Source organism: Rhea americana, unplaced genomic scaffold (assembly GCF_003343005.1).
Source record: "Rhea americana isolate MKP2758 unplaced genomic scaffold, rheAme1 scaffold_59, whole genome shotgun sequence".
Lineage (NCBI taxonomy): Eukaryota > Metazoa > Chordata > Aves > Rheiformes > Rheidae > Rhea > Rhea americana.
Genome location: NW_028186745.1, coordinates 2,614,146 through 2,641,870, shown reverse-complemented (window position 1 = coordinate 2,641,870; position 27,725 = coordinate 2,614,146). Strand labels below are relative to the sequence as shown.

At 35.7% G+C, this 27,725-nt stretch overlaps 1 protein-coding gene across 9 annotated transcripts in view; it reads right to left on the bottom strand.

The window, feature by feature from the left end:
• The window catches only part of DMD (dystrophin), a 1,137,868-nt gene that overhangs the window by 787,145 nt on the left and 322,998 nt on the right, over positions 1-27,725 (bottom strand). For all 9 annotated transcript variants that reach the window (XM_085319436.1, XM_085319439.1, XM_085319437.1 and 6 more), the window contains 4 exons: positions 20,093-20,194; positions 19,881-19,988; positions 12,819-12,998; positions 5,614-5,789 (listed from right to left, as the gene is read on the bottom strand). In XM_085319436.1, the coding sequence (XP_085175562.1) occupies positions 5,614-5,789; positions 12,819-12,998; positions 19,881-19,988; positions 20,093-20,194 (566 nt within the window). The remainder of the gene's footprint in view (positions 1-5,613; positions 5,790-12,818; positions 12,999-19,880; positions 19,989-20,092; positions 20,195-27,725) is intronic.

Below are 27,725 nucleotides of genomic sequence, written 5' to 3'. Positions count from 1 at the left end.
TCAGCTAACATCCAGTGGCTAGAGATGCAAAGCAGTTTAATTACAGCCATCTTGCCTCCCAGTGAGTGCCAACTGGTATTGTCGCTGTAATATAGTAGATAACTTCAAAAACCCAATGRGATGAAAAACACACATTCTCAGTGTATTTGTCAGTATGGTATTTCCTGTCTCACAAACAGAATAAAGGGTTAAAGACAATAGGCACAAAAAAGTTATGAAGCACTAGGTTTATGGAACTTGATATTATATCTGTACCTACTCTTACACTGTAGATGAAAATATTTATAAATTATTTCTCCTGTAAATAACATAAAAGTATCTTATTATGTGCTCAGTCATTTTCCTTTTCTCTAGTGCTAGATACACAGAAACAACACTGGAACCGATGACTACCAGGAAAATTACAGTGACGTGACACTCATTTTAGATTTGCTAAGTACTGTTACTTAACCAGAAAAGAGCAAAAGCTACATTTCCATATGCGCATAAGGGTGAAAAAAGCTGTTAAAGTGCTTAACAATCAGCATTTAGTTCTGACTAGCATAATTCATTGTACAGCAAGGGTCTACTTTAAACAACAGCTATTAAAAAAATTCTTTATAATTTTTCCTTTAATATATTTTTATAAACAAAAACATTCCAAACTTTTCTAAGTAATGAAGCATCAGTGTCCCAAATACAATAATTTGCAATAAAATGAAAGCTACTTTATTTTTAAAAACTCTGCAGATATGTTAGCACTTACTAAATGCAAAACACTAGATGGAGCAACTGTCCTGTTTTAATATTCCTTTCCCTTCAAAGGGTAAAAAGATCTATTTCAGATCTGAAGTTTAACATTATAACAATGTTATGACATAAAAATCTTTTCGTGGAAACATTAGGAATTGTGTACAAAGTTATTTACTAATTGGTGAAGAAARCTATCTTGTACATTATTCAAGAATATTCATAATACAAATGCGCATAAATTAGATGTTAAACAGCTCTAACATGTTTGCTATTTTAAAACCTTCCAGGAATAGAATAAATTTCAGATTTTCCTAAGCTATACACCTGACCTGTGTGTTTTTTTCTAGAATACGTAAATGGCACCGAAATGATAATGACACCTGGCAACCCATTCTCCCATTTACATTATTTTTCTTCTAAAACTTCTCTTACGTTATATCAACTCATAATGTCTAATATATACTTCTATGACTATGAATTTCTTTGGACAAATGTGCTTACCTTCCTACGATCAGTAACACATCCCTGAATCATTCTGTGGATTTTTTGGGGGGGGGAGGGAGTGATAAAGTCATCTGCTTCTTATATCTGCTATCCACCCTTTATGGTAGCAAACAGCTTTAGTAAGTGAGAAAAACAAACAGTTTGTTGCCCATGCACTTATGCCATAGTGCAGAAGGTTGGGAATTGGAACAATGGAAAAGTGAATTCAGCTCCTCTGCCAACTGGTCTGCTGGGTCAAATTGCTTCTCCTCAATTTCATCAGTACAAATGAGATTCATACAGTTCTAATCCTTCCAAAACACTGGAAAATGTAAAAATAGAAAGCCTCACAGAAGGCTTGCTCTATGTGTCTAACCTAGTCATCCACCGTCTCTCCTCAGCTGAGCAGCAGGAGAACACAGCAGGAGAACAACAGTGCACTAACGCAGCATTCACAGAGGAGTCAAACTGCTCTTTCTCCCTCCTTGAGACTGGGGACCCAGCAACTGACACTGCAGCTGCAGTCCATTTTTAATGCATCCTCTGCTCTTCCTTAAACATTCAGAACACAGGAAAGCAAATCTGGAGCATAAAACTTTCCAAACACGTGGCAGTTGAGGATGAAGCATTTATTTTAGCCATGCTCTTTTACAGTAACAATGCTAACCAAAACCTGAGAAGAACAGATAAAAAAACTAAGAAAACTTGGAAGCATTATCCTCCTCCCTACTCAACCCCTAAGCCACCTCCTCCCTCCCCCCCAAAAAAAACCTCCACACAAGCAGTGCGTTGTACTGCAACTGCAGGAAGTGGCCAACACAACATGGTTGTGCATCTTCAGAAACTTCAGGCAAGCATTTGATGCCTGGTGCTTTCTTGAGTCAGACAGAAACTAAGAGTTGTAGAATGATCAATTCCTAGCCTACTAGTACTCAGGGAAGATTTTGAACATAAACACACATACAACAAGGAACAATACAGGAAGAGGTAGGTTGGAAATATCCATTCTCCAGTTTGAAAACTAAATACTGTGGTTTTGCTTAGACCCTTGGGTCTAGGACCAAGTAAATATACACACAAAAAAAGGGAAGATCTTTCAGCCAACAACAGACTCAGAAAATAACTGATGGACTGCGTGGGAAAATAGCCACAACGTTCTTCCCACAAAAAATCATAGATGAAAAAGGTGTCTAGTCACCTATGCATGCAGATATTTTAGCTAGGCACTCAAACTTTAAGATTTCTGAAGTTTTCTCCTCCCATCATTGTGCTTATGTTCAGTTTAAAACCTTTATGCTAGAGGAAGACAACAGCATAATGTCAAACAAATTAGTTTGTAAGACTGTATTTTTTTATTTATTAAAATTAGGCACAATAATTATTATTACTGTAAGTTGAAATTCATTCCCTGAAGTTCCTTCACCAGCTGTTTATCTGAAGCTATTTATTCCTTGGTCCTCCAAATCCAGAACACCCTCTGGGATTTTATAGAGAGGAAGGAAATAAAGCTTCTTTCTGGCTGTTCATCTAGAAATGCCAAAAATATATATCTAAATGGAGATGCCTTGTTGACAATACAACCATCATTCACCTTGATGCACAGCTGTGGATACTTCTAACAGCATTTGCTTTGCAACAGATCCTTACCATACGGTGGGTCCACTTGCAGGTATTCAGTGAACAGCCATACTGAAGGAATGCTCATATGATGGCATCTTTCTTTGTATTATGCAGAGATTGCATTGATAAAGCAAACCTAGTAACTCTAGCACCAGGAACAATATTCCAACTAGGTAGAGCATATTAAAGGATGTTAAATAATGAACTCTTTTCTCTGTGCCAGAATTCAGCTTCCTGTCTTACCAGATCAAAGCAAAAACATAAACTGTGCGGCAATGAAAAGGATTCTTATTTAAAGTATGTATGAGAAATCAGTTTATTCCATTATCTGAAGTTCTAGACAAAGCAGAACTGAGAAGTAAAGATTGCTTTAAGCTTCATATTTTGACTATTATCCAAAAGCTAAGGTCTTATATGGTAGAAGAATACATTTTAGATAGTAGAAAATATATTTCAAAATAGAAAATCTCAAAACCTATTATGCAGTGTCCAAAACCACTAACACTCTATACATTTGGTAGTAGAACTGGCAATACAGCTGTAAGCTGTCACAGTCTGCAACTTGATAATATATTCTACTTTCTGTAGAAGGTTTTGTCAACTTAACGTATATTTTTGTTAGTTTCAATGCTTTAGACAGACAATAACTGAAAGAATTGGTAACTCATAGTTTGTATAATACGTGGTATTTCTGAATAAAACAACCGCTATGATCCTGTCAATTCCTGCCCTCAGGTAGTTTCGCTAAACAATATTTTAGGAGTATGTATGTATTCATCTGTCCTCTGCCAGTTTAATTTTTAATACTAAGGAAAACAAAAAGAATACAAACAAGAAGGAGAATACAGACTAATACTAAATATTCAGTACATTTGAGGAAATAACTTCAGAAGTTTGGTCCCCATATTTGCTATAATGCATAGCTCTATAGCAACAGCTTTCTTGAAGAACCACAAAGTGGAGAATTAGAAAACCATCTTACTTCATTCAGTTTTGATTAAGATTATTCTTTTCTTTAGAACAATAGATTTCTGTATTTCATCTCTTAAATTTCAACGTCAAATAAGACAATTTCTAAAATATTCAATTTCAAAATTGAACTGAAAACTTTTAAAAAAACTTTAAAATTTCAGGGAAAATTTCAGTCTTAATTTTTAAGTTTCAAAATTAAGAATGCCAATATTTTCAGGGCAGGGTCATGTCTTCATATAGGTTTTACAGCATCTTGATCCTATTTAAGGTCTTTACCAAAACATTAACAAAAGCAGTAATGCCTATTACACAAAAATAATGTTTCTAACAATTCATTTAACAGATTCAAGAGTCTAAGATCAGTGTTTTTCATCACTGTGCATTATTCTTGAGCACTTGGGAATATATTAGCAAAACATACTTCTCATTATATTATTTAATGATAACTTAGGATGTGTGTCCTACGTTATCTTTGAAAACATTTAGATGAAAAGCAATCAGATTCCAAATATTTTCAAATCAGGACTTTGGAGGTTAGCTTCAATTCATTCAAATTCAGCCATCTAAAAGTCAGCTATTTAGTCTAGGCACATTCTGTAGGCAACGAAGACATAGAAGTCTCATAAAAAGGGCAGACACCCAATCTAATACGACAGGGAATGAATCATTCTTTTCATATCATGTATACAACATTCCCAAGTAATGAGACTGAACTAGAAACCTAAGATTTAGAATGGTCGAAGCTGTGTAATATGAATCTATTTTGGATGCCTATGCATAAAGAAAACTGCCTCTAAGTGGCTGGTTCTTCAGCGACATACCTACTTCAATTAAACCAACCCCTAGATTTCTCCYGCTCTTGGTAAATCTCATTCCTCTTAATAATATACCTGGTTGCATATTGTAATGTAGTTAAAGAAAAAAAAGTTATTTTACAAGAGAATAACTTACAGTTATCATTGAAAACACACTGAACTAAGCAAAGACATTTTCTGCAGATGCAAATGAGACACTGAATGCAGTTTCTTTTTCCTCTCAGTCCTTGAATCTGCTGCCTTGGAGCTCAGAATTTTGTACATTTATCTGAGAATCAAAAGTCATTTCTAAAATGAACGTTACAATGAGTGTTTTAAATCTAATTTCTTAGCACCATATTCATAAATTAATTCAGCTCTTTAGCCAGTTGTACCTAAAACGCTCAGCAATCTTTCTTCCGACTCTAATGAGTGCTCATTCTTGGTTTACAATACATTTTATCTTGTACTTGATTTACACACAGAAAATCTCTGAAAATAACGTTACCACATGTTCGACCCACTAGTAACTCTGTCTCTGCAGAACTGTTATTCTTACTGCTGACCCATAAGCCGGAAAGAATACAACTTCAGTTTTAAAAAACAGGGAATATCTGCACCACTAGCATTCTTGCTATTATAAAATTCTTTTTCAAGCTGAGAACTGATGAAAACTTGTTGTCCTTCAAGTTTCAAGACTACAGTCAAGTGAGACCCCACACTACCATACCCAAGGATTTTTGACTGAATAAAACAGGAGCATAGTGTTGCTGGCGTAATGCTTGACATTCTGTAATACAAACTAGTTATTTGCTAGGCTAGAAGCACAAAAAAACTCCTTAATTCAYCCTGAGAAAAGAAAAGTAATAATCAATCAGTATCTTAACAGAGGACATAACTATAATTCTAATCTCAAAAAAGTACACAGCAAACTATTGCAGTCAAGTGGCTATTTTCGCATTCCTGTCCAAGCGCTATCGTTATTCTTTCTCCATCCCGTAATGATTCTCACCTCTTCCTAGTTTCTGAATCCACGAGGAGCTGCCGCTTTTTGTGGGGTGGAGGTGGTGGGAGTTCCTCTTTAGCATGCTTAACCAGGATTTGCTCTCTTGTGGTCACCATAGTTACAGTTTCCATTACAGTTGTCTGTGTTAGTGATGTCTGAGCRGTAGTGACAGCCTGTGAAATCTGTGAGAAGTATTAAAACAGGGGTCACATATTACTTGAAAGACTTTAGTAAAGACTGTTTGGAGTGGCAAGAGAAAATAATGAGAAACTGCTCCTGTCTGATCATAGGCTGACCTTCAGAAAAAAAAATAACGCTACRTTGAACTCAAACCAAATTGTTTTATCTGACTCATGCTATGTGAATAAAACATCTGTAGAATTCAATATAAAAATCAGAAAGAATCCTAAACAGAAGGTATTTATGGCTCCCTCTAAGTCATGCTGAATGAAGAAAAGAAGGAAAGGGTAAAGAAAAGGTCAAATTCATGAGGGAACTGAATGATTGAAAATATATAAAATGTTACTATTCCTGTATGTCACTCTGCCACCATTCTAAAATATCTATTCCTCGAGGAGAGATAAAGAAAACCTGTGGCACTAAATTATCAATTGTTATTTTTACTGCTTATACTAATTTTCAAACCAGGATATAATTCATCACAACCCATTTGCAAAAAAGAGCAGTTGGTTTTCTGTCAGGAAATCTTAAAGAAGAAAACATGCATTAGAAGACAAGTAAATATACCTCAATATTATTTCATAATTAAAAATATTAAAGGGGTTCATAAAAGATACTGATACTTAAATATGTAACACTGTAAACACTACTTGCTTCCATGCAATATTAAACTATGAAATTCCCACGTAAACAAGGGAAGCTATTCTCTAAGTGCCTTAATACATCAATAATTCTTTTTGCTCTGTCAGATGCTGGCTCATTTGTCAAGATGCTCTGGTTACAGCTCCAATGACCGCCTTCTAGTTTAGGCTAGTGAAATAGAAAATAAAAGAAAGAAGTTACGTGATGACCGGGAAAAGCTGTGTGCTAGARGAGCTCTGCTTCTTTGCTTATTGTCAATGTGCAAAAATTAGAATGTTTTCACAATTTAGAGACAGCAATGCTAGGATTTAAGATTCAGTGAAAGCTATGTACATGCACATAAATAATATATTAGGTCTTGCACAGAAACTCTGTAAGAGGATGGAGTTCTCTTCATTACTGAGATATTAGCATTTCTGTGAGCAGTGGAGAAGAGGCGTATCAAGTAATTAACAATAATTCCTTTCCCACAGAACTTTCTTCTGTGGAAAAACAGAATGACATGGAAAGAGCATACTGTTAGCAACCAGCCTCTTGTCAGCAGGCAATACCAGCAAAGCAAACAAACACCTGAAATGTCCTGACTTCCTGACAACATTGCCTAATCTTTCATGCGGTCTGCTAAATAAAAAAGTCTTGCTGTTTTTGTCCAGTCTGCCAATGGAAACGATGAGCAGAGCAGTCCATTCCCACTGTAATTTCGACAATCTTACTTAAAGGAGTCAATACAGTGCTTCRTTTCCCCTTCTAGAAATGACCAGCTGTCTAGGTTTTAGAGGAGAATCTGGACTACTTAGAAGACTACAAAGTGAAGATTGAAAGCAGAACTTTCATTTCTGGATTAAGAATGTTAATKAGAGTAAGCTCCTTGTGAACTGTGGGGACTTTGGAAATGTATGAATTACATCAATTCTTTGGCAGAGAAAAATACGCTGTTTACTTTTTAATCACTTCTACATATATTATATATATATATACACACATGTATGTGTACATATATATATACCTTTGCTTTGGCTCCCTCAACTACATCATGAATATAATAAGGAAACATTTCCATACAGATTTATTAACATTTTATGCAGTATTCTTTTCAATTTTATTTTTAATTAACTTTTATTTCCGAGAGGAAAGAGAAGASCAAATTAAAGTTTCTAAGGTCTAGGGCTCTACGAACACCTGAGGTCATCTGTCACCAGGTTGCCTCTGCAGCTACGAACACTTCAAATCACTGCTGACTCCATATGCGGCTTTTTGGCCATGGTCTCTCTTTCCCCTTCTCACAAAATTCTTACAGTACTCAGTGAAAGTTTTACCTAAAAATCAATGGCACAATATGTGTCTGACACCTGAGGCCACATCCTGTCATGTTTCCATTTGCCGATCRGTATCGGAGTAGAGCTTATGTGCAGAAGGTGCAAAGCAAGGAACAAACCGTGGCCAGAGCATTGCAGGCATCATCTGCAGCCTACACCCAATTACTCAGCAGCAGCAGCTTCAGCTGCTGGTTGGGAGCTGTGCTTCAAACGAAGCAGGCAGTGCAATTACCATATGCTTAGAGCACTCAAGTCACGATGCTGTGGGGTGTAATGATTTACATGTCAAAGCAGTAAAGAAGTATTTTACATGATTAATCAATAAGAGTAGAGGTTAAATACAATATACTTCAGAAAGAAAATGGAGATACGAATTTGAAGTTCATAATCATTCTAATCACAGAGATTAGGGAAGACTAAAAGGTGCTGAAAATCACGCTGCAATGTAACTGTATGTGATGAAGTTTAGGAAGTTGGTACATATTTAGAGCACTACTCCTTAGCAGGTAAAGGAAAATCCTTAAAGTTATAMACTTACAAAAGAGGTTTACTTGTTTCCTTGGCAAAAAACAAACAAACCAAAACAAAAGAAAAACCCGCAATCTTCCCACAGAAGTGGGATTCTGGTTTCATGGTTGTTCATTCAAGGATGGTCCAAATCATGACAGTACAGTTCCTTCTTCTGAGTTCCTGACAAGCAGATGTGAGTCTGAGAAGGGGAGTTTCAGACTTGGCCTTCAACGCACCRGAAAATCATATGGAAAGTGCTAAGGTGACCCATGAGGCTGCACATTGAAAGGCTTTCAAAATGCAACGCTTGCATGCAGCTTCACATCAGTGAACATGTTTTAGATATGTGTTAAAACTCGCCTCTTTTCAGAGTAGACAAATTTCAACTTCCTTATCATCCTTTACAGATAAAGGTATGCACAATGTATGTATAACACTTCAGCAGTTTTATGCCATTTTATTTCTCTTTTATACTGCAGCCTACCTTTAATGCCATCATTTATTACTGCCTTTGGAAATGCCCTCAGTCCTGATATACTCATAATTTTCCTTAACACTCACTTTTGGAGCTGTCATCTCTTCTTCGATAAAATGTGTGTATGTGAGTTGGGAAGTTCAGATGAGGAATGGTGTTTTCTTTAGTTTGGGAAGGTTTTCACTACAGTTTAGTGAAGCATAATGCACTCACTGAAGGTGGGATTTAGATGTCTACAAGTTATGCATCTAGTTGAAGCAAATTGTCCTTATTYTTGTTTCCATTGTGCGGTCAATGAAGAAAAGCAGATACTATTTCATGATGAAGATAAACAGCTTTTCAGATGTGCCTCTCTCTCATTATTGTCATCCTTTCATTATAGCAGGAGTTTCAGCCATGAGTTCAGATTAGATGCTTAAATTTAGCAGCAAGAAATTTAGCTAAATGTGGAGCACTTACATTCCACTTTCAACACATTTCCTTTGGGTTACATAACTGTGTCCATTGTCTAACTGGAAAATCAGCTTTGAATTAAGGCTAAGGCTGTCTGTTCCATGTAATTTCTTATTTTATTAAATTATKAATCACTTAGTGACATCATAGTAAGTGAGGGAAGGGAAATAACTAAAGACAAACAACATTATTATGAAAGCGCTATGAGAATAAATTATTAATGAAAGGAATAAAGTTCATTTTGAAGTCAATATCTAGGTTTGAAGAACAATATATGCATCTTCTGGTAAGTTTTAGCAAAAAAGGTTATATTGTCACCCTCTTCAAACTCCCCTCTACCCTAGTTCATGATCAGACAGAATAAAAACTTTTAGTTGATGAACTTTTTTCAGAGGCATTTTTCTTCTTGTAGACTAAATACGTAGCTCTGTAATGAGCTCTGTAATGAATAAACTAATAAACACCGCTAACTTTTTCTGCCCTGCTTAGGTAGATACATGTGACAATAAGTACACCGTCAGTATTTCATAATGCTTGGGTAAACATGGGAACATATCTACACTGTGTAACAGCACATTAAGACGACATGCTTAGGTGAGCAATGAGTATGCAATGGCTCCAGAATTTGAAGCAATAAGGCCACATCAACATACTGGCTTTGTGCCAAGCAAAGTTGCTTTTCCTCGGAGGAAGAGCTTATCAACTGAAGCGTGGTCCTATGACAACATAGTTACACTCCTCTGGAAACCCCAAACCCCTGCTGCACTCTGGTGTACGGATGTACAGCTGTCACTTTGCAATGAGGATCTATCTTGTCCRTGGTCTGAATTCTATTTTCAAAAGTAGTATCTGTTTTTAGGAAACATCAACAGTCTTAATTACTTCTGACTACTTTGGGCTGGTTTGGGCAAGAAAGATAAGTTTATTTTTTTCTCAATCCTTCATGATCACAGGTTTCAGAAATTTTACTGATATGAAACATCAGCAGGCTCTAGCACTGAGCCCCACTAGTCATTCAGCAGCATCTAGAACATTAAATGAAACAGTTTTTTATACTTACGAACATGAATATMACACAGTAAATGAAGGTGTGTATGTGCCATGGAGTGAAGACAAGGACAAGAAAAAAGAAACAGCACCATCTTCTGAAATAACATTTCRAAGTGACTTCAAAAATGTTGTCACCACAACTAAGGGGACTCTACACATGATATTATGAATACAGGTTTGAAAAACTAGTCTTATAAATAAAAAGTTACAAGTATGTTAGGACATTTTTSGTATGAGCACAGTTTGGAAGAAGAAATCAAGTAGTAAAATATTAATGGAAATATTATTTATTACAGTATATAAATGCAGTTTTTAATTGAATATCCAGAACAATGATTTTCACTGAGCAGTTTATAGGGCATAAACAGTTTATAAGATATTGGGCAGCCTCTTATGGTTCTATTTTTTCTATATAGATGACATACATAATAGGTAGCACCTAGTTTCCCCAGTTTAGTAGGTGATTTCTTATGTTTTAACATGAAGACATTTCTCTCTCAATTTATGTAACTAGGATTTAACATTTCTATTGTTTTCCTATAAATTTCTCAAAAATATCTATACTATATATATTTTTTCCTATAATTCCCGTAAAATTTATAGAGCTTTTATGAAATAAATGAAGAAAGTTATGACTATGTGTTTATTAAGATCAGAGAGGTTAAGATGTCAATTATTACTAGTATTTAGAATTAGAATGTTAAGAAGAATAATGTTAGGAATCTTGAATAGATTTATTTTGGAAATGGAGCTACTGAACTACTACATTTTTGTTCTCACACAGTGTACATACTGTATAAGCTGATCAAAATAAATGGACTTTGGTCTACAACATTTGCTTTATAAGTAGGACATCACAATGGAGCAACTTGTAAGATACCGTCTTTTAAAGTATTCATAGAAAGCCCTGCTCTGCAGTTAACTGTGAGAAACAAATGTACAGAGGCAGGCTTGAGACCATGCTCAGCCATTAAAGTTTACACAGATAGTTTCTCCCCTGTCCCTGATGGGGCATTGAATCCTGTGCACAGCTGGGCAGCCAAAGGCTTTGAGATGCTCTGACTGTACAGACTGTGCACGAGGTACTGCTGGGAACTGGAACCACACAAGGAAAAATACATCTCGTCTGTGTATTGTCTGCAAAACAATCCAAGCTGGAGGGCAGCRCTGCCCTACAGAAGATCTGAAGAATGTACTCTTTAGAGAAGTTTCCAAAACCCATGAGCCTGTGATCTGACACAGAGTTCTTGAAATCACGAGACCTTAGCTATCCCGAATTCAAAATGCATCTCTGGACTTTTCTCCGCATAGAAGGAATAAGCTTCCTAGTGCAAAAATGCAAGAGAGAAATCARATCTTCAATTGCTATCACTGCAAATGCTTTATAGTATAAAATCTTTTTGACTTATGTTACTAAGTGGAATTGGTCCCTTTCRCCATTGTGTTTCTCTCTCTTCTGCTCTCCCAAATTAATTTTTCCAACTTCAGCTAAACAGCAATGGCCAAAGCAAAAGAAACATAGCAGCTTTCATTTAATTATCTTTCCCTATATGTGTCTAGCATAAGGTGGCAGAAGCATTAGCATATAGTGACAGAAACTTGCAGCACAGTAAAGGGAACTGAATCAGACTGACCAGAATGTGGCCAGTGCTCTAGGAGAGTTACAGAGGGGCATGCAATAACATTCTGCTCTGTGTTACTATTAGAAAGTTTTAATGTCCTCCTCCATTTCAATAGTCAAATTACATCAGTATGAAGCTGAATGAACATTGATGAGCTAAGGGAATGGAAAAAACGAGCAGATTTTGGTTTAATTCCATCAAGAAAGAGATGTTGACAGATGGTAAGGAAAAAATAAGTGGATACGTTTTGGAATACTAYACCATAGCATTGATCTGGTTTAACAAATGTGAAACATTAGCACTTCAATTTATTTTTTTAAATATATTATAGGTAACAAAAAGAAGAAAGACAGAATGAGAGTGGATGATTTTCTTTTTTCATAAATAAAATAAAATAAAATAAAAAATATATAAATATTTTGATATTTACTATACCCCACAGGTATGGGTTCCTTTATTTTTCTGAGAAGCTTCTCTTTTTATAGGCTCATTTTTAATCTCTTAGTCAGCAGAAGTGAAACAGTAATTACATAAACTTTCACTGTTGAAGAGAAATAAAAATAATTTTGGTTTAACTACTAAATGGTTCTAATAGCAATTTCAGACTAAGTGCTACTCCACAGAGATAGGCATAAAAACAGTATATACGAAGTGATCAACTATTCTAGGTTAAAAATAAATTAACTGGAAGTATTTTCATTATGGGTTGTATAAACACAGATAAGGACCCTATAAAGTTATCAACACCATAAAGAAGAGGGATCAAAAATAAAGAGATAAGTTATACTCTGGAGAGTTATATAACAGTTGTATTCTGCTGTCCTAAAAATAAACTGTGTCTGAAGCAATCATGCAGGGAAAAGATTTAAAGCAACATGACAAACAGCACCAAAACTACTTCAGGCATTTGACTGGCAAAGGATTTAACTGTCAGCAGCTGACAAAATGATGTTTTTGACAAACCTGCTTAGAATTTCTCTCCAACTTCTGCACAAGGCTATCCCAGCGCTGAGCAAAATTTTCAAGACGACTTTCCAGCTTTTGAGCCACAGCTTTATTTTTCACAGCTACAAGGAGGTCTTGGCTGAGTGAACTCAGCTTACCCATCATTTGTCTTTTCATTTCCAGATCTCCTTTCAGGATCTGTTAAACAAAGTRACAGCAAGAAGAATGGTAACTCATACAGAAAAGCCTAGAAGAAAGACCCCAAAGAAAGCACCATAAAGAAATGTGAAAATGAGTAAGGATATTTCACACAAACTCCTATACTTGTGCACTGCTGTTGTTGTAAAAAACTGCTGGGGAAGCTGACATASTGGAATGGACACATTAGACTTCACAAGGCAATAAAACATGACAGGTGGAGCAATTCCAGACATCACAGTACGCCTCCGGTTGGAATATAAATCAAAAAAAAGGCTGTGTGAYTTTAGCAACCTTAAAACTGCATTAATGTTAACAACTGTATCAACGTTTCAAACAATGTTACTTTAAAGTTTTGCTGCACTGTGCCCAGAGATGGAACATTAAGACTGATTGAGGGGAAAAAAGTAAAGGTTTCTAGAAAAACAGTATTTTACCCCAAAGCAGGATAAAAACCCCACAGCTCTTGAAACTAAGGTGTTTAGTTCTGGAAATGATAAAGAACTGTATATTCCTCACTTTCTGGGATTTCTGCAGGCCCTACTTACACGGCAGTAGGCTGCCGAGCAATCYGGGAGCCTTGGGAGCTCCCCTGAGTGTGCAAAGAAAGCTGCCGTGCAGCTGGGGGCCTGGAAATTCCCCTTTGCAACTGCTGCACCCTCCCCCAGAGCCATCAGGCCGCTAGAAGGCACGGCCGCCCACGGAAAATGAGAAATCCTCAGTCGTCCGGACCCTGCTGAAGTAAACTGCCGAGAGATCTCGAAATCTTGACAAAGCGCTCTGTGAAGTAGGCGGTTCACAGATTCAAGAGTCATCCACAGCTCCAGCTGCCACCGGGAAATTTTTTCTTACTACTGCTCCTAGTTCTACCTCACTGACTTTTGCCCCTTAAGCATTCATTCTCCATACACTTATCTGCACTAACCAAGGCCAAATTTTGAAATCTTTATGCAGCGGGGGATGGTAATCTAATCCCCATAGCATTCTCCATAGATTTCAATTGTTGTTATGCATCAACTACAGATAACAGAATTTAGTCTACATATATTTTCCCGCAGCCTTAACATCGGAAATGTGATCTAAAATACAGTTTAGAAAAAGGAAAAATTAGTGCCTTTGTAAACCATATTCTTTCCACTATTTCCAACATTTATGATTCAAAACATCATAGATAGTGATGATAAATATAATGAACATCAAAGTCTAAACTGACATCTCTCTAACAAACAGCAACTCATATACTTCATATTTATCTGACATAGCAGCAGATCTAACATACAGAGCAGACTAGGTGGAAAGCAATTTACCACCTGAATTTTCAAGGATTACTATATTTGACTTCTCCCTGGGGCCCATGGTGGCAGAAAAAGCTGGTTTGAAAGCCAGTAACTAAAACCATCAAAAAGGGAGAACTAAATGGTACCCTACATGATTTTCTGATCAGTCGTATTTTATTCCCAATCTCCACAGCTGTCAACAGCTATGCAATGTACTAATCAGTTAAGCATCAGGCCCTGATGTATCAGCAAATGAACCACCAAAAAGGGAAGGATGCTAAAACTCTGTATCCATCAAYGCTATTGCTCAGTATTACCCAATATTCTTTTGGTGGCATGTGTTAACCTGTAAAAAAATATACTGGGAAATTCTGTTTTTACATTTCTTTAATGAAAACCTATCAATGTGCTACAATAGACAATACTGTTCACTAGTTCTGATTTTTATTTTTGTAAGAACAGATCTAAATACTTGGGAAACAACAACAAAATATGCAATTTACCAGGCTGCAAGGGAATCACCAGTAAGTATCAAGTAATTCAATCATATCTTTTATGAAATACATTTATGTAAGATTTCTTTTAGAGTAGTTCTTTCTTAATTCAGTTTTTATAAACCTATATTCATTATGTTACAGTGCTAGATCTTCCCTAGTTGAACATCTTCAAGTATTTTAATTAACCTTCACAAAGAAAGGATATCAATGTGCCATACTACTACTACTCTCACAGTATGTGCAAGCAAAATGTCTACACGCAAGATACAAAGCATGGGCTGGAGAACTGTAATATAGACACATATAATCATAACATTTAACACAACATGAAAACATTTAACCATATTTTCAGAAGCTTATTCAAAATACATGTGCGGTGTGTCAATGGCAACATGTAGTAAGGCATCAACATTCTGATATTCGAACACTGTAAAGTGGTTTACTCTCTTTAATTACTCTCTTTAATTATTTACTCTCTCTGTTGGTAATATGCTTCCACAAGTTGTTTCTTTGTTTTCAGGCATTTACTTTAATTATTATTGTTTTTCTTTTTCTTAAATATCACCAAACTCATTCCTTGCTCATTGTAATATTCTATGAGCAATATCTGCTGTAAAACATAAAAAAAATTGTTTGGCTGCTGAGAGATTTATTCCAAGACTCAGTGTTAATGTAGAAACTAATTTGTTTCTTCTAATAACTAAAGAAATTTGCATCAAGTGAAGCAAGTTAACCCTACACTAATGTAATATTAATTTTAAATATAAATATCTAGATCTTGTATACCTTTTGTTATATCTCAGYCTGCTTTATGGAATAGAAAAACACCATCACCTACATTTTACAGGTTGGAAAATCTAGGTGCAGGGCATCAAAATAACCTACCAAGACCATGCCATAAATGGCAGTAAAATTTCACTTCACTTTGTCCTCTTATGCTCTACATACTCAGTACATTATATCCTCCAGTTTAGTCCATGCTTCATGTCATTCTTTGTCTCATATAAAAATTCAGAGATAATGACAATGACAGTGAACAAATGCTTATGGTGTAGGGGGACCAATATAAAAGTTATTTTAAGGAAATATTTTACTACTTGAGAAAGTATCCATCTGCACCACAAACAGACAAAGAGAAGTCACTGGTAATACATAAGCAAAGTAGCAATGCCTAAACAGCTGTTCTGCCCTTTAGACTAATTAGGTCCCCGAAGAGAGTTAATGACGAAGGAAATAAATATTTACATACAAATATGGAACAAACCCTGTGAAAGAAGGCATTCATGATTATTCAGAAACATGCAGAACTTCTTGCAATAATGAGTTTTATCTGAATAAAAGTTGTGACAAATAGATATTGTGGGTACTGTACATAAATAAGGAAGAAATCAACTGAATTGGTATCAAATTTAATGTACAGTTAGAACCGAATGAATTGCTACATTAACCAACAATATATTTCCAGTCACTCATTCATTCCAGCTGGGAAAAAATAACAATGAAACTTGAGTGATGTAAGTGAGGGAAGAGAAGAGACAACAACATAATGTTCAGGACATCCAGAATCTCTGCTCTATTAAATGGATTCTGAAACTCTTGCTCCCACCACTCAGGGTGTATCCCAGCCTCCATACATTAGTGTATTCTGATGCCAAATTGAATAATAACACTTAATTTATACAGYTGTTTTAACTTACACAGTTGTTTTTATTAAAAATAAGTTTTAACTTGCCTCYTTCTCCCAGTTTGGCAGAATCATATCTGAGAAAAAACTTATAAGGAACTATTATTTATTAGCAATGGTGAGCCTGTAGTCAAATCATCAGCATCAATCAAGTTTYGGGGAAATACATGCTTGTTCATAGAAGGTCAAATAATCAGATTTTGAGCTGTTAAATAAATGAGCAGAATTTAGGCTGCAAAAATCTCCCAGCAGAAAACCACCAAAAAAGGAATCTATGTGTAGAAATTTTGATTTAGAATCAATCCCTTTCCTTTCACTTACTAAAAACTTTATTAAAGTCTGAAAATACATATTGAATATCAATTTAGAGAGTGTTGGTAAATAAAAATCTAACTTCAAGGAATAACAGTCCTCACTTTCAAAGGCCTTCTTAACTAAAAGTGTATTTCCTCCCACTTGAGAAACACGACAAAAAATTACCATGAAGAAAAAAACATGCTGTATTTCTTTGTTAGCAAATAATAGTTAAACCCAGATTTCTTCACAGTTATCTTGAACTGCAAATATGCATGAAAACTGCCATGAGTTCTCTCTTCAGTATTTTACCTTGTATTTGTTACTATGTATTTMTTAATAGACCTAAAAACAAATTTTTTCACGCTGTGAACAGCATCTCAACAGACCCAAAATAAACCTCCCAAAACAGACCAAAAACATCATTTAAAGTACTTCAGAGGACTGTTGAATTTCAAATGAGCAGTCATAATGCTAAATAGTTTAACAAAGTATCAGAATTTCCTTCAGTCTTAAAAGATTCAAATCTAGCTAAAGTACATGACTTTGTGCCAGGTTGGATATGAGAGAAGTAGGAAAAATAGGCTGGAAGCTCTCATACCATATTGTGATACCAAAACTGAAGTTCTGAAGATATAACATACGAGGTTTTGGTTCTAACTGAACTCCTTTTTGAAAGGAGGAACTAATACTGTAATTTGTTGCTGGAAATGATTAGAGAGCAAAGCTACCATACTGTTATCAATGTAAACTTCTTTTTTTTTTTTTTTGCATTAGTAAGAGAATGAATGTGAATTCTGTTCACAGCCTCACAGACCTTCCGTTACAATCGTGAAACAAGCTGGCCTAATTATAAAGGAGATTTTTCATGACAGCTTCTCCTTCACTACATCCAAACACACCTCTATGGCTAAAACATTACATGCCAAGAGACACATGCTTTGAATTTCAGTATTAGTTTCCAGATACCATGATCTCTTTTTTCCCTATTCCTAAAGAAAACCAGTTCAACCATGGAAGAACATGTTCCCTTGCAAAAAATTGCATATGGGTAATGCAGTAATACAAATTCTCTGWGACTTATAGAAGACTAAAATGGTACATCTTCCTCTACAACCCCTGACAATTTGGTATTGTGTGTAGGTAAAATACGTACTCACTAGAATTTGGAGAAGGCTGCTACTGTGTCTAGAATCCAATAGAAAATATATTTCTGCCTCAAAACATAGACACTATATAGGCTGTATTTTTTCCAGCATACTATCAGCATTTAAATAGCTAAACCATTACATTATAGATCAGCTTTTTCTAAAAATCTCAGAAGTTATTCACCTGCAAAAAAGAAAATTAAGTTGCTATTAAAACACCCCAACTGCTCTGCCACGGATGAGACAATTCTTGTTGAGGCTCAAGGGGACTGAGGAATCCCTTTATTTACTATCATGGTCAAACATTTAATTTCATGAAAGAATGGCAATACTTTACTTAYAGTAAAACACAACAGTTTAACCAGACATTATAATTAACTTTGTAAGAATGTATATTTATTTCATTAACCAAATTTATGAAAATACTATTAAAATATCTCCTTCTTGATGTCATATTTCCAACCAATTTTGAAAGCGACCCAAACTGGTCTTATCCATAGCACCTTCAAACCTTTACCACCCTGATGCTTTAAACAGCAGATTACCATTGAAGTTTCTATTTACTATAACGACACTTTACCTACTTTAGCATAAATGTTTCCATTCCTTCAAGTGTATAAATAGTCATTCTCATGTACAAAAATAGAATCTWACATTCCATTTTCTTTTTAAAGGCCCTAAAGCAATAAAACCATCTGGAAGTCTAGACTGTGCCAAATTTCCCAGCTTTACAGGCAAGGCATCTTCCTAGATCACTCAGAAGTATATTCCCCATTTATAGATGACAAAATGAAGAGTATTTAGAATCTAAAGAGTGAAGTAGGTGACACATGGAAAAGGGTGTATGTACAGTTGAAGTAGTGTTGTAAACTAATACTAATTAAAGTATTTCACAACTTTTGAGTCTTTAGCTTTTTCAAGTTTAAAGAACATTTATCAAGTTTTGCTGTATGATCAGTACTTATTCATTTGTGTGTATTTCCCTGTATAAATACATATGACTCAGCCATACATGTGTATATCAATAACATCAGCAAAGAAATATTAAAAATAAAAGAGGTCTTCTTAAGGTTCTTCTTGGATCAAACCATTTCATGCCCTTGAGATGAAATGGTCCATTTAGAAATATGAAAAGCCGTTCTGTTGAACGATATTGTTTGAGAGTGGGTACCAAGCTGGGAGGAGCGGCTGATATACCTGAGGGCTGTGCTGCCATTCAGAGAGACCTGGACAACCTGGAGAGCTGGGCAGAGAGGAACCTCATGGGGTTCAACCAGGGCAAGTGCGGAGTCCTGCACCCAGGGAAAAATAACCCTATGGTCTCCTGGGGTGCATTAGGAAGAGTGTTGCCAGCAGGTCGAGGGAGGTGATCCTGCCCCTCTACGCAGCCCTGGGGAAGCTTCATCTCAAGTACTGTGTCCCGTTCTGGGCTCCCCWSTMCAARAGAGACATGGAGCTACTGGAGAGAGTCCAGCGTAGGGCTACRAAGATGATCAGAGKGCTGGAGCACCTGCCCCATGAGGAACAGCTGCGAGAGCTGGGCCTCTTCAGCCTGGGGAAGAGGAGACTGAGGGGGGATCTTATCAATGTGTACAAGTACCTGAAGGGAGGGTGTCAAAGGGACGGGGACAAACTCTTTTCAGTTGTCCCATGTGACAGGACAAGAGGCAATGGGCAGAAATTGAAGCACAGGAAGTTCCGCCTGAGCGTGAGGGGGAATTTCTTCCCTGTGAGAGTGACGGAGCACCGGCCCAGGTTGCCCAGAGAGGTGGTGGAGTCTCCTCTGGAGATCTTCAAGGCCCGCCTGGATGCAACCCTGTYTAATATGCTCTAGGTGACCCTGCTGAGCGAGGAGGTTGGACTAGATGATCTCCAGAGGTCCCTTCCAACCTAACCGATTCTATGATTCTATGAAAATCAGGTACACTCAAACTGATGAATGGGAAAGCTAAACATAAAACAGGACAATGAAAAATACATACAGCTARTTTGCGTAGATTGGTCAGCATTTCATTTTGATCTTTAAAGCCAGTTGTATGAATTTTGCTCACAGCATCCTCTTTCTCAGTAAGCCACGCATCAAAAAGGCACTGCAAGAAAATTGGAGAGAACAGAATGAAAAGGCTTCAGTCAGGCCATTCCTAGCACAATTTTCTGAAAAACATTCCAATTTATAACTTCTAACACTACTCACCTGCTCTTCTGCAAAATGTTGCCATTTACGAAGAATATCTTGCAGAAGGACCCATCGATCTTCTGTCCACCTGCAGATGGCAGCCCACCGGTCTCCAAAGTGCTAGAAAGAAAGAAACCCACAATAATAACCCACAATAATAACCCACAATCTGCATTCGTTTATGTTTTTTAAAACAAGGTGATCAGATTTTCTTATGATATTACAAATTTTTGCGAAAATACTTTCATAACTCATTTTTTACAATCTTAAATCCTTAAAATATATTTCAGGTCATGCTGAAATGGACATTTTCACTGAGATAAGACTGAAATGAAGAGAATAGGAAAAGCAACAGAGACAAAAAGAGAGAGGGAATTTTAGTACTACTCTCCAGACACATTATTCTTAGTAGACATATTAAGTCTTCGGCAATATGTGCTGAAAAAAAACAGTTCCAAATCTTTATGATGCCCCAAAACATAACTACTTGAAATGTAATTAGAGCAGCCAAAGATTCCATCATAGCAATAAAGCTTCTGGTTCTAAAGCAGCACTGTCAACTTAGTTCATCTAAATTCTTTTCTCTTTTACAATGTTGCAGGGAGTTTTATTGGGAAAAAAAATCCTATAAGCTGACAGATGAGTACAAACACCACTGAGATTTTCTGTAAATTTCTAGTGCACATCACTTACATGTTTTAAAATTGCACAAATCACTGTGTCGTTCTTTCCTTTATTTTTGTTTGAGTTAAGCATTATCACATTATTTTTGTTTTTTTCAGAGAAAATTTTTAAGACAGAGGATGAGAGTTATTACAGCTGTGATGATGTAACTTACTTAAAACTTTTATTGGATCACTCTACAATGATGTAATTGCCATGGAGTACCAAATGCAGTTGATAAAGCTCCTCCCAAATAAGAAACCATTTAGAATGTGTAGGATATTTCACACCCTAAATTCTTGCTTTTTGTTCACCTCAAACACCTATTTCTCGACCCCCAAAAAAAGTTTCTTCATTTTTTTCAGCATGAAATAAGGAATTAATTCATTATTTCAGAGGGATTACAATTTACAATTTTTAACGCCAAAGGTTTAATATATTCTATCTAACTGAAATGTAGGTACAAGATCCAGTTTTATTTTCTATCACAAATTTAAGAATTTTATATTACATTTCCTAGAAAATGAAAGGTAAGACTTCAAGGTTGCCATTAGAATTTGTGGCTTTGCAAGGCTCACAGCCGACTGACAATTTTACATCAGTCAGCAGATGCTATGCTATGTTTTTTATTTAATGAGGGCAAAAACTGTAATACCATCATATAGATTAAAGGGTCAATTGTCGTGCCATTGAGTCATATCATATTAGATACTGGCACAGTTTAGAAAAATAAAAATTAGTTCTGATCAACTAACATAATAACACTAATTTCAAAACTGTGCCCCATCTAAAACAGCTTAAATATGTGACTTTGTAAGACTTGGAAGTATCCATTTTATGATACTTCTTACTGCATAAATATGAAGCAAGTTTTGAGGCATTTGTTTTGATTTTARATTTAATGTTAAGTCACGGTTTTGGTATATATCTGGAATTACACAATGGGCATGCATCTTCTCTCCTAATTTGATGTAGACAAAAAAAAAAAAGTAATTTTCCCAAACTAAAAATTTAATGTTTTTACATTAAAAGCACTGTGGAGCAGTGCATATCACTGTTTGATTGCCATGAAATTTAATGTTACCCACTCATTTTACCCARTCACCATTAAATAAAATTGCTTAATTGCATGATATAGAACACTTGCAGAGAATTATTGACAATCAGTTCATTGAAAAAAAAATTAATCAATTTTCTCCTGTTACAGAAAATATATGACCCCATAAATATACAGACTATACATACAATAATGCATGCTCACTAATGCCTTTTCTCTAGAAATTACATTCTGACTAATTTCATTGCTTTGAAAAAATAATACCTTTGAAAKAGACAGAAAATGCTTATGTTACTGGAATTAGATGTTACCTTTCCTTTTTTTATTCACTTCCCAAATAGTGGTTAGAGAATATAAATATTTCTTTTTCCAAACTCYTTTTAAGGAGAACATCGTAAGTAGAATATGCTAGAATATGAATTAAATGGAACTGCATTTAAGATATACCTGCTCCATACCACGCAGCATCCTTTTAGATACTTGACACTAGAAGGTCTAGAAAGCACAAAGCACAAAGCATGGTGTGGAGAGATTGACTCCCTCCTAGGAACAGTAAAGCTACACTTAAGCTGCTCCTATTTTACTACCACCTGTGTGATTCAGCCCAGCCCCTTATTAACACATACCTACCACAGAGACATGTAGGTAAGCTGTAACCACACATAGATCAAGGAATCATATTTAATCGATGTCCTCCGCACTGGTGTGCAACCATCATTTTCCTTGATAGCTATGATAGCAATAGCAATAGACACTCAAATAGGTGTTCTGTCAAGTATGTTTTCAATTACTTTATCCCTTCATATATAATATCAGCGAATTGTGTTCGATTGCTTAAAGAGAAGCTATGCACTGTGCTGCAGCAGCTCTTCAYAGACCAAACTTCTGTATTTCTGTACTGCTTTTCATATTGCAGACTTTTATTATACAGAATTCTTTTGATGCTTTTTAAATAAAATAGGAAATCATTTATTTATAAAAAGGACCTTTTTAAAAATACCACGTAATTGACTAATTTTTAAATAGCTCATATATGAGCAGCACAATTTTTAACCAGTTTTGTAGAGAATAAGAAATAGATTGCTCCTAACATCTACAGTATCACTGTAGATCTTGAAAAGTACTTTTTGCTCGTCTAGAAAATACTAAAACCTCAAGAGTACAAGATCAAATATCTGCCTTTGCCTTTACTCCAAAAAACCCATTGATTTGCAGACTAAAAATTTTTTAAGTCTATGCAAACCTCCATTTTGATTATACCATTCTCAAGAGGCATAAAAATGGCCCTGTTTTTGTCTCACTAAGACTATGTATATATATGCACATATATATAACAAGTGAAATGGCTAAGTAACTGCACTGATAAAAGAGTTGATACTGTGACCTGCCTTAAATCTGTTATTTCTCATGAGATCATAACAAATGTGACACCAAGATATACTGTGAGGTTAAATCGATTTAAGAAACAGTTTCAGGTCAGAAACATCATGTAAAAGCTGTTTATTTATAAAGTATTGACTGCTAAATCATATGGCGCTCAGTTCTACAGTTTCTTTACAACAAATGGTATTTCACCCTATAAGTAGCCCAAGTGATGTCTGGGAACTCTGGCTACACCAAGAATTTTGTTAACAACACCAGSGAAATGTTCCCTTGAAATGCCTTTCAGAGAAATCTCCCTTTAAAAGAAATCTTTCTTGTTTTAAATAAGAGGCCTCTGAAAAAAATGTTCTTTATGAATATTGAAAGCTGAAGCTAAAACATTTGTAGACTGCAAAAAGATCAAATTAAAAAAGTGTGAGAATAGGATAAAAATGAATAAAAACAACACAATTTTTGAGAACAGTGGATTGAATGTATAAAAGAGTGTAATAACAAGTCTCAAGTCTGCAACTAATAGAAGAGTTTAACTGAAAGATACTTCTTTATTAAAGTATGGCTAAGCACTCCTTACACTCATGAGGAAAGGTGGAAATATGTTTTTATCTATATGCCAAATGAATTAAAGGAAAAAGAAATATCCACTACATTCACTGAGTTTCTCCTGTGCTGCAATAATCAGAGTGCTCAGGGTATTTTTTTTTAACYTTCTTCATTTTTTTGGACATATTTTTACAAGAACTGCCAATATATCATCATCAGTCAAAGGATAATCCCCTGAATAATATAAATACGTAYTGGACAGTGAGAATTACTCTCTGAGGTCCCTTCCCTCAGCAGGGGCAGGGGCTGTGGAGAAGCATTTGATCCACCTGGCAGAGAACCCTGCAGCCTGGGGAGGGCTCTCATTTGAATGAGCCTGCAAGAGTCCTTCAGGGACCTACTGTCTGCTGGGTATAATTAGAGTAAAAATTCCCTGCCTTTCCGGCTTCCTTATGGTATTCAGGGATTTCTCTAGGCTAAATGTAATTTTCCATACTTTACCGAGACAAGAGTCAGGCTGTAGCAGCTGTTTTGCTGGTTCAATCCTCTGTTTTAACAGCACTGAACACAGACTTGACTTTTAATCCACAGCTGCATTTTTGGTAAGTCTTTAGGTTGAGTCTAACGGGGTCTGGGTGTTACACATCTGAACAGGCAGCTCACAGCAGCAGCACAAGCACAGAGCCTCACAAAATGTCATACTATTACATCAAGTGTATAGTGTTAAAGTAGATTTAATATTTACACTCACCTAGGCTAGCTGTAATCTCTCAAACTACCTGCTGTCCATAAGAAGCACTTTAATTATGTTTATTTTTATTTTTCCAAGCAACGTTAATGTATTTATGGATAATTTGTTTCCAGAGACACTTTTGCTTTCTGGAATATCTACTGTCTCTTAAACAAGACTCACCCTTTTTTGGCATATAGAATAAATCTTAACAGCTTCTGCAATGTTAACTTGAAGCCAGTATAAATTCTTGTCAGTCTTTAAGATTTTTTAAATGTGTAAATATCCTTTATATTACTTTTTAAATTGGTTTATACATACGCACTGATTTATTTACCTCTGTCTATAAAATAATTTAGGAATCACCATCTCAATCCCTTTTAAAAAAATCTGTTTTTATTTCTTTGAAGATTCCACATAACTGAATTACAGCAGCTTGGAAAACGCAGTCTTGGCACCTACATAGCAATAGCTGTTCGCTTTCTACAAAATCTGATCCTGATGAATATCTCACTTAACGGTGATCTTAGTAAGCCTTTGTAACACAATGCCCACTTGTTTTTCTCTACGTAAAAATATCAGGCTGACAGATACATAACCAGGCTTCAGACTTTGCTCCACTGTGTTTTTCTGTCAAATGCCTGCCAGCGTGTCATCTCTCTCGTACTCGCATTCAACTTGCAACTGCCACATGAAAGTCCCTTTCCTCCCCCTGCCCAAATCCAAACAACCTTCTCGTACACTCAGGAAAGCAGAGAGAATATTTTGTAAGGACACTAAATGGACTGTGGTAACAGTACTCCTRTGTAGGAAGGCATGAAATTTTGCACCCCTCCTCATAACAGCTTAYGTCCTGTAGCTTTACCTATGTACTTTGTTTTTATTAACGCTAAGAGTTTGGCATGTTTGATCCCAATAACTGGCACATCTCCACCAGTACAGTCGCCAACAATACATTTCCGTTGTATTCCTTTTACACACACTACTTCTATGTATTTTTAATGGGCTACTCTTGCCATAGCAATGTCTGAATTCTATTTATTTAAATTGTTAATGTTGGAGCTTTGCATTTAATAGCCCAATGTAGGTTCTCACATAAACACTGGTTCAGACACAAATGTCCAAATTAAAACTATTAAAGCCCTCTTTGCTTGATGATTTGTTCATTTTTACTGATRCTTGCAATGACAATCTTATTTTGAGTTTCATGGATGTTTTTTGCTGGGTTTCAAATCTGAGTTTTGCTTCAGGTACCTTTTTTGCAGGACTTTGGATTCTGTGTTACAACTGTAATGTTAGAATGTTTCCCACTCTCCATGCATTTGGATTGCCTGGCTTTCTTCACGTAGCTAATTTAATTAATTCTGCCTCTTATGACTGGGCATGTGTTGTTCATTCTAGAACTTAGTCATGATCTGATATTTTACTGGAGAACATACAATTCCACCAAACTGTGAAATTAGATTAAACATGTCCAATAATTCATAGTCGTTTCAACTTTTTTTTCCATATTGGTAAAAAAAAAGCCCTCAGTTGTACATGTACATTTAGGTAGTGCAGTAAACATCAAATGTGTATATATAGATGTTACATTTATATTGTCACACTTCATCATAGTCTTCTTGGCTGGAACCTACTGTTTGCCAACATAGAATAACATCCTGGTTAAACTTTTCCCCATTCATTTTCGTATTTCATTCCAATTTTTCACTCTTTCACTCAAGGTATTTTTCTTGTTTACTTTACTTTCTGGAACCATCTGTTTGCAAGGGATCTATCTGCTTTATAGTATTGAACACGATAGTTTCTTGCAGTTGGCAAGAAGGTCTGAAAGATTTAAGGTTATTGGGACTAGGGATACCAAGGTTTACATAACTAGATACTGAGGATGAATTTAAACAGGAAATAATAACTGGTAGATCAGAGAACGCTGCTTTGTYTCCTTGCGTGGGCTGTGTGCTCCCCAAGTGATTAAATATTTTCAGTATAGTATTCAGTATTTTTGAAGTGTCAATTCTCAGCATCTTAGGCAAACATGTACTACCTATTCTAAACCCCAGACTCATTACTAATTTGCTGCTATTGGTGCCCAAATTAGCCAGATTAAAGACAGGACAYAGATGTCTGTCTGTGCTACAATTATACCTCCCAGATGAGTGTATTGATAGCTTCTCTACAGAAATCTTGGGCTTTAATGATTTAACAAACCAGAAATCTTACTACTTTCTTGGGTAGTAAACGCAAAATGAAGGAAACGACTTTCTTCTTTCTGAAAGAGCAGAAAGAATCATAGCTCTAATACCAATGTACTTCTTGAACTGTGAACATAGAGAACTGACCGACAGTGTAGGAACATCCCTCATCCCRATTTCAACCAATATGTCCCGATACTAATAGTCCATTTAAGTTCACTCTGATGTTAGAATAAAAAACTTTGCATTTTTTTAAGTATGAGAGACAGTGAAATACTAACATCTCTTAAAACAAAAGCTAAAATTTGACAAATCTTTTAAAACATTTAGGTTACTAGCTTTATCACAAATGTACCTCCAGTGTGTCATTCATTTAGTTTTTTTTCAAATTGTCTTTARGAAATTGGATTGTATTATCTGGTTGGTTGTTTACACTTTGGGTCAAAAGGCAATTTAGGACAGGTTTTGGTTGCAAAAATATTGCCATTAACTTCCCCCAATCCTAATACTCTTAAATAATAAACCACTGAAAAAAAATGCATGTAGAAGAGGATATACACTGAAATAGAAAAATAAAATTAAATACATACTCAGATGATCCCCCTTTATTTCCTTTTTACATGATGTTCATAATGTAATGATGAACTATCAAAACTGTAATAGCTTATAGAAATAGCCAGTTGAAAATTTAGAAATGGTATTTAATGGAGATCATCCTCCTATAAAAGAGATTTCAAGAAAATAAGCTACAATAAATTTCTTGCTCTGGATAGTCTAAAAGCATACTTCCATCAGTTGACTCTGGCATCTGGAACTGTGTTTGAAGTACAGAAATGACAAAAGAGTTATCCATGTAATCTTCCATGAAACTGCGAGGTATGATCTTGTGATGCGGATAACAGTGCTAACAGAAGATCATAGAGTGCTAACAGTAAATTATCATCTGAGTGGATGATAATATTTTGTTACACCAAAATACATCCCATACAAGAGTTTCTCATCAGAAGAAAATCCCTCATTTTTAAGTGAACTTGCACTGTGCAAAAAAGGGCAGGTTCTAACATGCAATATCCGTCTCTTTGACTA